The sequence below is a fragment of the Neolamprologus multifasciatus genome, chromosome 23 (assembly GCF_963576455.1).
Source record: "Neolamprologus multifasciatus chromosome 23, fNeoMul1.2, whole genome shotgun sequence".
Taxonomy (NCBI): Eukaryota; Metazoa; Chordata; class Actinopteri; order Cichliformes; family Cichlidae; genus Neolamprologus; species Neolamprologus multifasciatus.
The window spans coordinates 19,789,032-19,804,330 of NC_140460.1; the positions used below are offsets into that span (position 1 = coordinate 19,789,032).

The 15,299-nt window shown below is 40.1% G+C and overlaps 1 protein-coding gene across 1 annotated transcript; it reads right to left on the reverse strand.

The window, feature by feature from the left end:
- Window positions 1-10,103: 10,103 nt before the first annotated feature.
- On the reverse strand, window positions 10,104-13,169 carry LOC146491446 (E3 ubiquitin-protein ligase TRIM21-like). The gene has a single exon (XM_085152848.1). It carries the CDS (start codon window positions 13,161-13,163, stop codon window positions 11,520-11,522), a length of 1,644 nt encoding a protein of 547 aa, XP_085008974.1. The 5' UTR covers window positions 13,164-13,169; the 3' UTR covers window positions 10,104-11,519.
- Between the last annotated feature and the right edge of the window lie 2,130 nt (window positions 13,170-15,299).

The window sequence follows — 15,299 nt, forward strand, 5'->3', positions numbered from 1 at the left end:
CCCAAGGACTCTAAGAAGGCTGGGTACTCCGAACTGCCACTCGGCGCATAAGCGCAGATGACAGTCAGGACCCGTTCCCCGACCCTAAGGCGCAGGGAACAAACCCTCTCGTCCACCGGGAAAAACCCCAACGTACTGGCAGCAAGCCGAGGGGATATTAGAATACCCACCCCAGCCCGCCCGATATTAGAATACCCACCCCAGGACTCTGTCTCCAGACTGAGACAGAGTCCAGCCCCTCTCCAGGAGACTGGTTCCAGAGCCCAAGCCATGCATAGAGGTGAGCCCGACTATATCTAGCCGGTACCTCTCAACCTCACGCACTAACTCAGGCTCCTTCCCCACCAGAGAGGTGACATTCCATGTCCCTATTGCCAGTCTTGGCAGCCGGGGGTCAGTCCGCCAGGGCCTCCGCTCCTGGCCGCCACCCGGCACACAATGCACCCGACCCCTATGGCGCCTCCTGCGGGTGGTGGGCCTGCGGGAGGATGGGCCCATGTCTCCTCTTCGGGCTGTGCCCGGCCGGGCCCCATGGACTAAGGCCCGGCCACCAGACGCTCGCCCTCGGGCACCCTCCCCGGGCCTGGCTCCAGGGCGGGGCCCCGATAACCCTATCCCGGGCAGGGTAAACTGTTCCCTCGGTGTTTTTTTCATAAGGGTCTTCTGAATCGCTCTTTGTCTGGTCCCTCACCCAGGACCAATTTGCCATGGGAGGCCCTACCAGGGGGCAAAAGCCCCCAGACAACATAGCCCCTGGGATCCCTGGGACACACAAACCCCTCCACCACGATAAGGTTGCGATTCACGGAGGAAAATATAAGAAAACATATTTGTTAAATATAAGAGTAAAGAGAGAAATTGTATGTATTTCGTAATTGCAAATGGCACCAAATTGTATTCAAAATTGAGCCACACTTACGGAGGTCCACAATTCTTTTCCTGGTGTTTTGGTTCATATCTCTTGATTTTCCCACGACAAAGAAACAGACTCTGTGTTTTGGGGGTACCTTATATGGATCCACAGGTGTGCCACCAATTTAATCACATGGCCTCTAATAACCTATCTGAAGCTTCTTAAACTCTTTGAAAGAGGAGTGAAGGAAGCCATCTATGTCCACTGTGAGCGACCATCTTTGAACAGAAGCGGTGGTTTACGACACCAACTGTCTGCCATCTATAATCCAGTTTTGAGTTCCCTCCCCAGACGCCTTAACGCCCACTCACATCCTGGGCCATCTGACCGCATCTGACCATCACATGATAAGGTGGGGCCAGGTTTCACAATGAGCTCACCCAAAACTCTGGCTGATTGGGACCCACACCCAGTTTCACAACTTGGCTCAGGCGATTAGAGGATCATCAGGGGGTCCTTTTGTCCCTCTGTGGGGGGATACTCCCACTAGGTTTAAAGCTGGGACTCCCCACCATTTGACCTTAGAACTGAAGAAGCTTCTCGGATGAGAGGTGAAACGTCTTCAAGCAACTTAAAGAAGTCCAGACGCTTTTCTTTGCAAGCTCATTTGACTACAATGACCTGGATGACTGAGAACCTTCACAGACATACTTCTTAAACTCTTATTAACGCTTATTAATTAACAATAAACTTAGTGTATATGTACTCCTAAAGTTGATGAAAGTGATAAAAAAATAGACAGCGCTCTCTTTTTATTCTGACATTTAACTAGTTCAAAAGATGCTTCAATATTTATTTATCTAAAACAAAACAAGTTTATTCTAAATTGATGTTTAACAGTAAAAAAAAAAGTTCTTGTTTTTCCCTAAAGTGTATGTAAATATCTGGTTTCTCCTGTGAACATACTGCTGTGTATTGAAATTCCTCTTGTTTTGCATAGAAATATAGAAATATTGAACAACTTACAAAGCATAATATATAAAATAACATCTACCTGAGTTTTTTTCTTTGAAAGAAGCCCCTTATGTCCATTGTTGTGTTCATCAGTACATAGCTGAAACCGATTTAGAGTGCTTTATTTAGCCATAGAGGGTAACAACTGAAAATATGAAATAAACACACATGTAAGCTAAGACCAGTGTTGGGTGTAATGTGTTACTAAGTAACGCGTTACTGTAATTAAATTACTTTTCCACTGAAAAAGTAGAGTAACTAATTACTGTTCATTTCTAAGTAAAAGAAATGAACAGTAATTCTGAAGCTGAGTCCAACATTTTGGACTTGGCTTTCATGAAATATGTCCATTTCAATGTAATGAAATGGACATATTCCCGTCTCTTCACTTTTCTGAAACAAGCAGACAAGAACATTACAGTAATATGTAAGCTATGTCCTGGGGAGAAAAAACTATCGGCTGCTGTTAATAGCACGAGTAATCTACTGAAGCACCTGACACGAGAGCATAGACGAACACTTCTTAGTGATCCTTGTTCGTCATCCATGGATTACACTGCGGCAACTCCTGCTAAGCAAGCAAAACTTGATTTTACTTCAGCAGCACAGAAAGTGTCTGAAGGTGAGCTTAAAAAAATGATTGCAGGCTACATTGTGGAAGAGATGAACCGCTGCGTACTGTAGAGTCTCCGTCTTTAAAAAAATATATTTATTATTTAAAGAGTTTAATTTCTATTGTTTGCCCACTCAAGGTTTATAGCGATTTTAAGAAGTATTTAGTTAAATTACTTATTTAGTTATTAAGTTACTTTTCTGACATAGTAATTAGATAAGTATTTTAAATACAATATTGACTAAGTAATTAGTAATTAATTACTTTTTTAAAGTAACTTACCCAACACTGGCTAAGACTCTCTAAAAAACAGCATTGTTGTTTGGCTTTTCATTTCGCCATTTGTTGATTCACTCGAAGAGCAAGTAGCTTAATATGGGTCAAGTAACCAGTTTGATATCAATCTTTTGTGATACACCATCATATTTACATTGTAAAAGTACGAATGATTTGCTTTGGTACTTGGTCAAACTTAAGCTCTCCTCATACCAAAATTAGGGGGAATTTCCGACTGTGCGCTATGTGCTTCGAATATTTTGTGTAGGTTTTGTTTTATACAGTTGTCAGTCAGGCATCTAACTATGAAACAAATTACACTCCAAAAGACCCCGGGCTTCTGAAAAAATGACCCGGGCATAAGCCCAGCAAGCCACCCTCCCGCTCCGCTGATGGCTTCATTAAATATACTTCTTTATTTGCTGTGATATATAATTGTTTTGATGGGTAATTGTGATGTTAAATATTTAGATACTGTTAACTTTGGAGTTATGTTGGGAAAATATCACACACCTGTAATGAACTCCTTGTGTTTATGTAACATTTGGTCTTTATTTATTTCAAGCCACTGAAAATTGTGGAAACAGTAAATAAAAGTCTGAACAACATTCATGTTTTAAATCTTTGCTTTGCATTTCTGCCATTGTTAAATAAGCTATACTCTTCTGTTCCATCTCATTTCAAAGCATTACTTGTGTTCATAAGATACACTACATGATGTCAGTGTAGCCAGTTGGGCTACTCTCCATCCCTGGCTCACTCACTCTCTCTTGCTCTCTCACTGCTAGTCAGGTTGTGTTGAGTGGAAACACACCTATAGTTTAATTGCATTCTTGGCGTTCTCGACAAAATATTGATTGATATACCTTTATTAGGCCCACAAGGGGAAATTTCATAAGGCTGCCGACCTATTGCACGCAATGGCGGCGCCATCTTACCCTCCGACCATACATACATTACACAAAACATCACATGGGGAAGACAGGTCAGAGAGGTATAACAATGGAAAATGCACCACTTAAAGTAGAAATTTTAATTGAAATTAAATGTTAGTAGTACACTTATCATGAACAACCAAAACCAGTGGCAAGTGAACTCAATGGCAGAATCCAAACACGAATCACAGAGAATGGAAATATTTATTTTCACACTTAGAGGATTTATGTTGAAGCAGGGAAACACAGGGGATTTGAGTAATTGCACAGAAAAAGGAGAGGAGCAGTCTAAGTCTACGTTCACACTGCAGGCGAAAACGCATCAAATCCGACTTTTTTGACCCTATGCGACCCATATCCGATCATGGTATGACAGTGTGAAGGGCACAAATCCGATATTTTCAAATCCGATCTGAGTCACTTTCGTATGTGGTACTGAATCCGATACATATCCGATGTTTTAGAAAGCGACTGCTGTTTGAACGGTCATGTCGCATTAAATCTGTCTTTTACGTCACAAGACAGACGCCAATTATCAGAGCCGGAGAAGCGCCTGATAAGACATCGTGAACGCTTCCTGGCCATCCAGTGAAACTGCTGGGAAGACAACGTGAACATTTTATTTGTACTGTATAATGGGCAGATTCTGACAGAAATCTGCAACTATCCTTTGAAGCACCGCTCCTCTCTAAAACAGCAATAAGGATAATTCCTTTGTTATTTACATTATTATGTAAATAACAAAATAACTTAAAGCAAAAATTGGGAAACGTAAAGTCCAAAGTCTTTATATTAAGGGCCATCAGTCAAACAATATTGTTTGCTCTGGGTCTAAACAGAGCCGTTGTGTGTGACGTCTTCTTTTGCGCATGCGGGCCGCTTTGAGCGTTCACACTAGAGCACGTTTGCTGTCACATTTTATCTGTAGTGTGAACAAGCAGACAAAAAAATCGGATTTGATCAAAAAATCAGAATTGAGCATTAAGACCTGCAGTGTGAACGTAGCCTTAGAGGGGAGAGATCACAAAATAATTGACTTGTGACCTAGGATGTCCTGTTGCAATGTGCACTCATGGACATCCTTAATTTTGAACACAGTGTTCATTATGGACAAATTTTGATTTGCACAGAAGTCCAGTAATAGAATCAAATGTCTCAGTAGTTACCAGATGGAACCCACCTGAGCACAATGACAATCACAACTCATTCTACAAGCTGAAGATGCAGGGAAGAAGCACCTGCCTGCTACCTCCTACCAACAAAACTCAAACATTAGAATAAACTTGCTCACTGGCCATTATGGTGTCTTAATTTGATATTTTTGCTCTCTCTGGCCACGATAGCAAAGATGTACTAGCGATGTAGCAAGGACAGGCACTTGAATTAGGAGGCCTACAAAAAACAGAATTCAGTTGACAGCAATTTGTAATCTATTGACATCTCGTGGTGAGAGTTCACAGACTGTACAATAAAATAATTTGATCAGCAACAAAAGCTCCTTTAAAGCCCAAATGGGCAAAAGATGGCCTGATGCCCAGAAATGGCTCAGGGACTATTTAAATCCAACTAAATACAATTCCAAATAACATGGAAAATTATATCATAGCACCTGTTAGAGCTTCCACATTTGCTATATTGACAGTTCAGTAATGTGGAACCTGTTTGAGTAGCAAAAGCTTCACTGAATAAAGCTGCTACTTAAATTCTGGCTTTAGTAAAATTTTAACACTTTTAAAGTATTTGTATTTTACTTCAGAATCAGCAATACCCACTTCAGCTACAGTAGCAGTTAAGTTACAGAAAGCTTGATCTGGATTAAATATGAATCACATGTATCTTTCCCTGACTGCACACAATAAGGCAGTCAAAAGGCTGTTTTGTGTCAGTGCTGAAATTGCAGCTCTATTGTCCACTAGAGACAGGCTCCATAAGTGAGTCAGTCCAGGGATTACTTCACTAAAATGTGCAGAATTAAAGCAGAAGAAAACATGTTTATAACTTGATACAAAAACAGTCTTGGTCTTTAACACTAACTTCTCCCTCCGTAATAGCTGTAAGGTGGGTGAATCTTTTTTTCAACCTGCTTGGATTTTATTAAAGGTTAAAGTTGGGGCTGTGGTCACTTCAATCAACAGGTGTGCTGACAGTACTCAGGATCATGAACTAAATATTTTTAGGGATTTTGACTGTTGAAGATGTAACATTAGTCTGTTGGAATGCATAGCAAGCATTTTGTCCACCATTGTCAGCCAGTTTATAAGTCACACACACAAAGGTAAACTCCTCTGAATCTTGAGATGTAGCTGTGCCCTCCGCTTGCTCTGGAACCATGAGACTTTCTGCATCTATCTGAATCTGATCAACATTTCTACACCAGACTAAGTTGGCTCCAACATTTATGATGTATGTCAGCGGTCTGGTCCATGACAGAATCATGCCAGACTGCCATTTCTGACTTGGGTCTCTGTAGCCTCTGGCAAGTGTTAAATATCAACACTTCACCGAGTTCTTTTGATTCCTCATAGGCATCTGATGGAAGACAACACACTGCTCAGTAGACCATTTCACACTTTTATTACTTCCGGAAGGGAGATGCGTCCTGCATGACACGCTGCAGCGAATCTCGAATTGGCGGTGTCCACGTAACAGTTTTGTTACAGAGTGTCCCACTCTAGTCACTGACAATAGACAGTGACTAGAGACAATGACACACTGTAAGAGCCTTTATTGTTCAGGGCCGTGTCTTCTTTAGTGTTGTGAACTATACGGTTATATGACATTTGTTAATATACAGCAAACCATTGAGGCACTTCAAATAATTTCATTTTCACATTTCACGCAAGAACTTTTTGTCCAAACCAGAATCTGGTTTTGTTTCTTGTTGTTTCCCCCATGGAAGACTGTTTACCTTGGACATCCTTGCGAATGTCTGGTTTCAGCAAATCTAGACGCGATCTCAGATTCTGTCCCATAAAGAGCATTGCAGGTGTGTGTCCAGTTGTTGCATCGGTGGTGTTCCTGTAAGCCAGTAAGAAATTGCCGATTTTCTGTTGTAGCGGCTTACCCTTTGTCCGACTGGCTTTCATTGACTGCTTGAAGGACTGGATGAACCATTCAGCGTGTCCATTTGTTGCAGGATGATGGAGGGCTGAAGTGATATATTGTACTCCGTTACTCCTAAGGAAACACTGGAACTCCTCTCCAGTAAACTGACAACCATTTTCACTTACGAGCTGTTGTGGCAGACCTGTGCGTGCAAACACTGACCGAAGTCTATTGATTGTGCTGGCAGCTGTTGCTTGCTTTATGGGGATGACTTCTGGCCACTATGAGTGAGCATCAACCACAACCAGGAACATTTGGTCCATAAATGGGGCAGCATAATCTATATCAGGGGTCAGCAACCTTTAACACCCAAAGAGCCATTTGGACCCGGTTTCCACAAAAAAGAAAAAGTGGGGCCACAAATACTTTTTGACATTTAAAATGAAGATAACACTGTAGATGCTATTTTTTACATTTATAATTTGTGTAAACAACTAAAGTGTGTTGCTTATGAAATCCATGAAGTGCTACAGAGAAAATTTCATTTTATTTATGTAATTAACACATTTTGAACTCTTAAAGAAATATAACAAAAGGGAAAGACACCCAGTTGAAGGTCTCTTAACCCTGTACTGCATGACTTTTAAAATTTTTGGGAAATATTAATATTTCACCCTATTTTGGGGGAGATTTAGGGTCCGTAATAATATATCAATCATAAAATATGACACCTCCCCAAAATGATATTGGTTTGTTGCTTCAAGGCAACATTGTGTGATAAGGGTAATGAAACACCAAGTTATTCTATAATACGTTTTATTAGTACAACAAAAATGAACAAATAAACAAGCAACAAATAAACAATCTAAACATTTCACAGAACAATAAAACACCAAAATACATCCAACATTTGACCCTAACCCCATGCACACACACACAATTACTTTACCTGATTCAGGGATCCACTCCTTAACTTCACTGTCACTCCCTAAAAGCTCACTGTCCTCTGTCTTTATCTTACCTCCTAATGGAGGTCTCTCGTCTCTCACGTAGCGCAGTTGGCAGAAAGGGGGAGGGGAGGGGAGCCCCCCACCCCCCATCCCCCACCTTCAACTCATCATTTCATTGGACAGAGATGTGCCTGGTAGCATTATTTGAAATAAATTTTTTTTTTTTTCAAGGGCCAGTGTGAGACATGAAAATGTGGTTTGTTGCAACACTATGCAGTAGAGGGTTATATGAATTTAAATGCTTAAATGATCCATTTAGCAGATCCATAAAATGTACATTTGTCCAACAACACCTGACATTTTCTCTGTGCCTTTAAGCGTCCCTCACGTAAAAGAATTGATGTTACTCACGTCCTCTCTGCAGCTCACTAGCTAGGCAGGTGAGTTAGCATCCACATGGAGGGTTAGTTGTTTTTTTCGTATCCTTTTTCGCATCTTTTGGCCACTTTCACAAGGATTTCCCCCTCTCTGTCACCCACTGCACATCCGGGATCCGTTTTAACCTTAGTTAACCTTAGTTAGTCTGTTATGTTCTCTCTTATAACCAGTGTTGGGAAGGTTACTTTTAAAATGTATTCCATTACAGAATACAGAATACATGCCCCAAAATGTATTCTGTAACGTATTCCGTTACGTTACTCAATGAGAGTAACGTATTCTGAATACTTTGGATTACTTAATATCCAAAGTATTTCATGTTTACAACTACATGAATGTACTATTGCTGTGATTTATTACTGTTACTGAAGGTCCGCGGCTCCAAACCATAGTAAAGGGACCTCTGGCTAATACGGTGGGTTCTGTGTCGGGCTCGTAGCTGAAAAATAGCTTTACTTTGTTGTCTGGGTCAACTTTGCTTGCGAGAGGCATAGAGAGGCGTTGAAAGGCTGCTCCAACGGAACTTATTGTTTCGGAGGAAAACACGAACACGGTGTACAGTCGAGTCTTAATAGCTTACTTACACCTGGGCTCGTCAGGCACTCTTCTTGGCTCCAGTGGTTATTTTTATATTTACATGCTTCCAGCTCCCGTTTTTGCTCGATGACAGCTCATACTTTTCCTTTTTCTCCCTCCCTCGCTCACAGACAGATAACAGGTATGGCGGTCCATTCTCCCTGCAGCATGGACTACACTGCCTATTAGGGATGCACCGATACTGATACTGGTATCGGGTATCGGGGCCGATACTGTAAAATGTGTGTGTACTCATACTCGTAAAAGTTAACCGATACCATGAACCGATACTAACTTATTTCATTAGTCAGAGGGTGGCTGGACATTTCTGTTGTAGTTTTTTAGATTGGTCACTAGGGGGACATCCCGCGCTAAACAGGCACAGGGTTAGGCGAGTGAGACTGGCGGCTCAAGATAAAAAAAAGAAACTGGAGGCTGCTGTAGCTAGGCTAAACAAAATGTCAGCAGTGTGGACCGGAACAGCCAACTTTAACTCAGGTTTTGGAAAAGCGATGAAAAATGTCAAGAGAAAATCCACTGGCAGTTAAAATAACAGAGGCTCTGACTCATTTTATTTCTCTGGATGACCAGCCAATGCTGGTCGTGGAAAGCATAGGATTGAACCATCTTCTCAGCATACTCGAGCCGCGATATGAAATTGGACACTCTGCAATAATTTAAAAGTTTATTTTATTCTCAAACCTAATTTGAATTTATTTTATTCCAAACAGAAGTGTTTATTTATTATTCTGAAAGCTCGAGACAGTGCCAATAGTTCAGTGATATTTTGTTAAATTACAATGTGGATACTCCGCAACAATTTAACAGAAGTGCTTATTTTTCACTTGAAATTTTTTTTGTGGTCATTTTTATTACGATTTTATTTTTTATCGGCAGAGAATAAAATAAAACCTGTCTTCCAATTCATTGCATTTGTGTGTGTGTGTGTGTGTGTGGTAGAAGTATCGGTTTTTGTACTCAGTATCGGCAAGTACTCAGATCCAAGTATCGGTATCGTATCGGTTTGAAAAAATTGGTATCGTTGCATCCCTACTGCCTATGATGCTACATTGTTTAGAGCTATACCTGTAGCATTCTGCCTATTAGCTTAGCACAACAACAACAAAAAGGCGCTCTCTCTCACCCAGGAAACACGCAGAGAGAGAGCGTCACCCTGTAACCATGGCAACCGTAACGCTGCCGCCTGGAACAACAGAACATAGCTGTCAAACAAAACCCAAACAGTCCTGACCCGCGACAATATGAAACAGGGAAGTACCGCTGTGTAATCCATTTATTTCAACAAAGTATCTGTATTCTAAATGCCACCTTTTTAAACGGTAACTGTAACGGAATACAGTTACTCATATTTTGTATTTTAAATACGTAACGGCGGTACATGTATTCCAACACTGTTTATAACTTAACTGGCAAGGTAACAACACGTTTTTTGTGGAAAGGAACTTACTTTATTTAACATGTTGTGGAAGGGGCACAGGGATATCCATGTGCACACACCACACTTGGTGTTCTCTCGCTTATAACAGAAAGTAGTACCACTAAACAATATATTGCTTTTACTAAATACATAACAAAGTTGTATCTTGGTTCAAAATTGACTGCTTCCAAGCTTGAAATCCTGCCACAAGCAGCACTTATGTCTGATAAAATAGTATTTCGTTGTGTTTTATGCATTCCAGAATATATAAAAAACCATGTTCAGTTCCTTCTAAGGCTCTCTTCTTATTCAGTTGGATTTTGTGCTCTTGTGTGTGAAACTCAGTCTTTTTAAATGATAAATCCTTCTTGAAGCTACATATTAGTGTTATACTTGAAATTAGTGATGATATGATAAATGATGATAAATGTTTTGTCTAAATGAAAGTAGTGTAATAAAAGCAGATACTGCACAGTGTAGTGATATAATTTATGAGAGTTTAAAATTAATGTGGACATATTGTTTTCATTTGCAGTTCCATATTTTTATTCTTGAATTTTCCTAAATTGACTTTGCATGATTCACATTTCAAAATAATCCTTCTTGACTGAGCTCAGACTGAGCTTCAGTGCTGCTCTTCAGTTTATAACTACTTGTTCTAACTCCTCCCTTTGACATAGCCTGTTTTCTATGCACTTTGGTTGACCCTCATAAACACAAAATGTTGGATGTATTTGAATTTTCTACTAGGTTTTATTGTGATTCTTCCTGATTTTTTTTTTGTACATTGCTTTCTGAGTATTCATGTGTAAATAAACTTTAATTTCACGGTTTCATAAAGAAAGGTGAGTAGTACACTGACATTTTTGTTTCAGCTTTTCTTTAAATTGTGGCAAAAAGAAAAATATACAAATGGAGCAGATGCAGGTAAAACTCAAACTGAACAGCTTTGTTCAAGAAACCATCACAGGAGGTGATAAAAGTTCATATTTTTAATCATTTCATGTTAAAACAACAGAACAGTTTATCAATCCTAGTTTTTGTTATTTAACCCCAGGTGAATAAAAATAATGAAATATTAACATTTGTACAGTTTATGCTTTAATGTGTGTGCCTTTAAAAACTGAGAAAAGTAAAGGAGAGTTTGTATTTTCTCAGACTATTCTCACTTCCTCAAAGAAATCTTTTTCTTCAACTTGAAAACAGTTCAATAAAAATCAACTGAAAGGTGAGCTCACTAGTTTGTTCTGAAGCTTCTGATTGTATCTCATGGTTTTTATCAACAGGTGCAGTTTGTTCAGTTCTGTTTTTAGGACTTCTTCTCTGTGTTGTTAAAATGTTGAGAATAATGTAATTAATATAGTTTCTGCATTGAAACATTTCAGACTGATTGATTGACAGGACAGATGATCAGAGGTGCAGAGTTTTTACCATTATCATTGACACCAGGACAGAAGAATGGGTAGAGTTTCTCAGTGAAGGAGCAGCCAGTAAAGGAGTAGATAAGAGCTGCATCATCTACATCATGAAAGGAGACCAGACCCTCTTCATAATCCACAAACACTCCCACCTTCTCAGGACAAAACTGAGGAGAGAGACAGACCTGCGAATCCTCAAAAGCTACACATACATTTCCATTTACTACTGCTACAGTCCAGTAACCATCCTCAGGACTGAGTGTGATTTCTTCCTTTCTGTTGACTGACTCTCTGACCATTCCTAAAATCCAGTCTCTCTTTTCTTTAACCCGAACCTCAAAGTAAAATCTACCTGAAGAGAGACTCTGCTTTCCTAAAGCACAAACACCTTTAGAAAATCTCTCTGGGTTGTCTGAAAGATTCTTCTTCTCATCATCATGGTGTACTTGTCTTTCATCATCAGACAGGATGAGTTTCGGATGTGCTGTATCAGGATCAAGAGTCACATCCACTGCATACTGCTGGACCCTCTTCAGCTCAGCCTCAAACAGCTTCTTCATGTCTTTACTGAGTGTCTCCTTCAGCTGATCCACAGCTCTCACCACAGTCCCCTCATATAATGGTGGATGGATACTGACCTCTGTCCAGTCCTTGGTTGTTGGAGCAGCTTTCAGGGATGAGAATCTTTGGAGAAGGTGGAGGTGATCTTTAGAGCGTGAGAGCTGCTCCACCTCAGAGCTTCTCTTCATCAGCTCAGAGATTTCCTGTTCCAGATCTGTGATGAAACCTTCAGCCTGTTTCTCTGTTGTTTCCTGTTTGTTTTCTATCTCCTTTATGAGCTCGTTCAGGCTTCTGTCAACAGACTCCTTCAGAGCAGTGAAGACCTGAACACCTTCTGCTTTCTCTCTGTCTGCAGCATCTTTGCTCATCTTCACTGACTCTTTGATCTCCTGAATCTTTAGTTGTCTCTTCGTGATTATCTGTTGAATTTCAGTCTCAGTCTCCCCCAGTTCTGCCTTCTTTTCTTCATATTCTTCTCTCAAAGGAACAAACTCATGAGTCTTGTGGTCTATGACAGAACAGAGCATGCAAACACATGTGTGATCGGTCTTACAGAACAGCTCCAGAGGTTTATCATGCTTCATACACATCCTGCCTTCCAGGTTCTCCTCAGGATCAATCAGCTGATGTCTTTTCAGATGTGAAGCTGTCAGATGAGGCTCCAGGTGAGTCTGACAGTAGGAGGCCAGACACACCAGGCAGGACTTCAGGGCCTTCAGTTTGGTTTCAGTGCAGATGTCACAGGGAACTTCTCCTGGTTTGGCAGCTTGTTGCTCTGAGCTGCTGGTGCTGGTTTTTTGCTGAGCTTCACGTCTGAACTGAGAAACCATCTCAGAGATTATAGTGTTGATGTGCAGCTCAGGTCTGGTCTCAAACACCTTTTTACATGTGGGGCACTGACAGGTTTCACTAATATCCCAGTGTTGACTGATGCATTTTTTGCAGAAGTTGTGTCCACATGGTGTGGAGACTGGATCAGTTAAGATATCCAGACAGATGGAGCACTGAAACTGATCACGAGATAGAAGACAGCTGGCAGCAGACATGTCTGCACTCTGAAAGAGAAAAGAAACTGATTTTATTTAAAATTCAGTTTTCATTCTATTTAATGTGGATCCATTCTGCTTTGCCTTCTTTCCTGCCACATATGTCCTGTTCCAGGCTACCTGTGGAGAATCAGTTTCAAGATTTTTTTTTTCTGTTCTCTTAGTTCTGTTTGATGACAATCCCAGCCATGCGTGTCAGGCTGGATCATGAATATAGGGAACAGGGAACAGAGGTGATGAGAATGACCTCTGTTCCCTGTTGGATATAGGGAGAGAAATGCACAATAACAGTTGAGGATATCGTAAAGAGGATGGAAATGGCTGTAGTGAAAACATACTTAAGGTAGAGGATTGGAGACAAAGAAAGTCAGCATGAAATGAATAAAGTCAATCAAAGAGTTGCACTGAAACATGAATGTGATCAACTAGACTCATCACTGCTTGTAGAGACTCTGCTGTGTTGTTGAAGACAACCTGATGGACTCCGTTAAATCCCCACCTCTCTCTGCAGGTGTGTCAGGCACCAAGTAGTAAGCTTTTCAGACCTTGAGATTAGGGATGAAAGTCTTGATGCATGCTCAGTCATCCAGGTAAGTAAATCCCAAAAGGTGGATTCTGTTCATCTGGACGTAGGGTTTTCAGTGGGAGAAACGTTTCATGACTCATCCAAGTCATGAAACGTTTCTCCCACTGAAAACCCTACGTCCAGATGAACAGAATCCACCTTTTGGGAGTTAGGGATGAAAGATTTTAACTCTAAACTTTTTTTCTCTGTCCAACAAATGTAGTCTGATCAGTCCTGCTGTTAAATAAACTCTTATTTCATCCTTTTGAAAAACCAAACAGACACACCAGCTTCAGCAGCATAAAATTTACATATACTGACAAAGAAAGAAAGATCCACATTTGGCTTGGACTTTTAAATTGCGTGATCATGATTATCTGTACTCACCAGTACTGGACAAAACCTTTGCTGTGCTGTTGAGAATGGCTGTATGAGCTCAGTTTCATGTTCCTTTAAAGGGAAACAGATAGTATAACAGATTGTATCAGTATTTAACTGAAAGTCTGCTGTAACAACAAACATTTACTTTCATCTAGTAAATGTTGGAATGTCACCTATTCAGATTTTTGTCCCATCTCATTCTCGTCAGACTGGATTCCAGGATTCCTCAGACACAGGAGGACTGGACTTTATGGACTTAATGTTAAAAATCAGCAAAAAGAAAATCAGAACCTCAACCCATTTTTATCCTTTCCTCTTTTGGTTGTTGAATGCTTCAGTGACCAAAGAACAAAAGATGTTTGTCACTTTTCACAGCTCAAGATTGAGAGTTACTCTTATTTAAAATGAGAGGACTATTTTTTTAAACTCTACTCAGTTGTTGAAGAAGGCTGGATAATCCAGTTCAAGTATCTTTGAAAGAGAGAGAAATATTTCATAGTTCTCACTCTAGGTTTCACTTCTTCCTAAAATGCTTGTCTTTCGGGTTTTGCTCTACCCCCTATAAGACTGTAAAATGATCTACAGTGTGTACCAAATCCATCGACCTGAGCTGAAATATGACTCACAAAGTGCTGAATTACATTAAACTGTCCAATATGCAGAGCTTCCGGATTTGTTGCATCTATTGTAACTACATTGCATGATTCACATTTCAAAATAATCCTTCTTGACCTCAGACTGAGCTTCAGTGCTGCTCTTCAGTTTATAACTACTTGTTCTAACTCCTCCCTTTGACATAGCCTGTTTTCTATGCACTTTGGTTGACCCTCATAAACACAAAATGTTGGATGTATTTGAATTTTCTACTAGGTTTTATTGTGATTCTTCCTGATTTTTTTTCTTGTACATTGCTTTCTGAGTATTCATGTGTAAATAAACTTTAATTTCACAGTTTCATAAAGAAAGGTGAATAGTACACTGCCATTTTTGTTTAAGCTTTTCTTTAAATTGTGGCAAAAAGAAAAATATACAAATGGAGCAGATGCAGGTAAAACTCAAATTGAACAGCTTTGTTCAAGAAACCATCACAGGAGGTGATAAAAGTTCATATTTTTAATCATTTCATGTTAAAACAACAGAACAGTTTATCAATCCTAGTTTTTGATATTTAAACCCAGGTGAATAAAAAT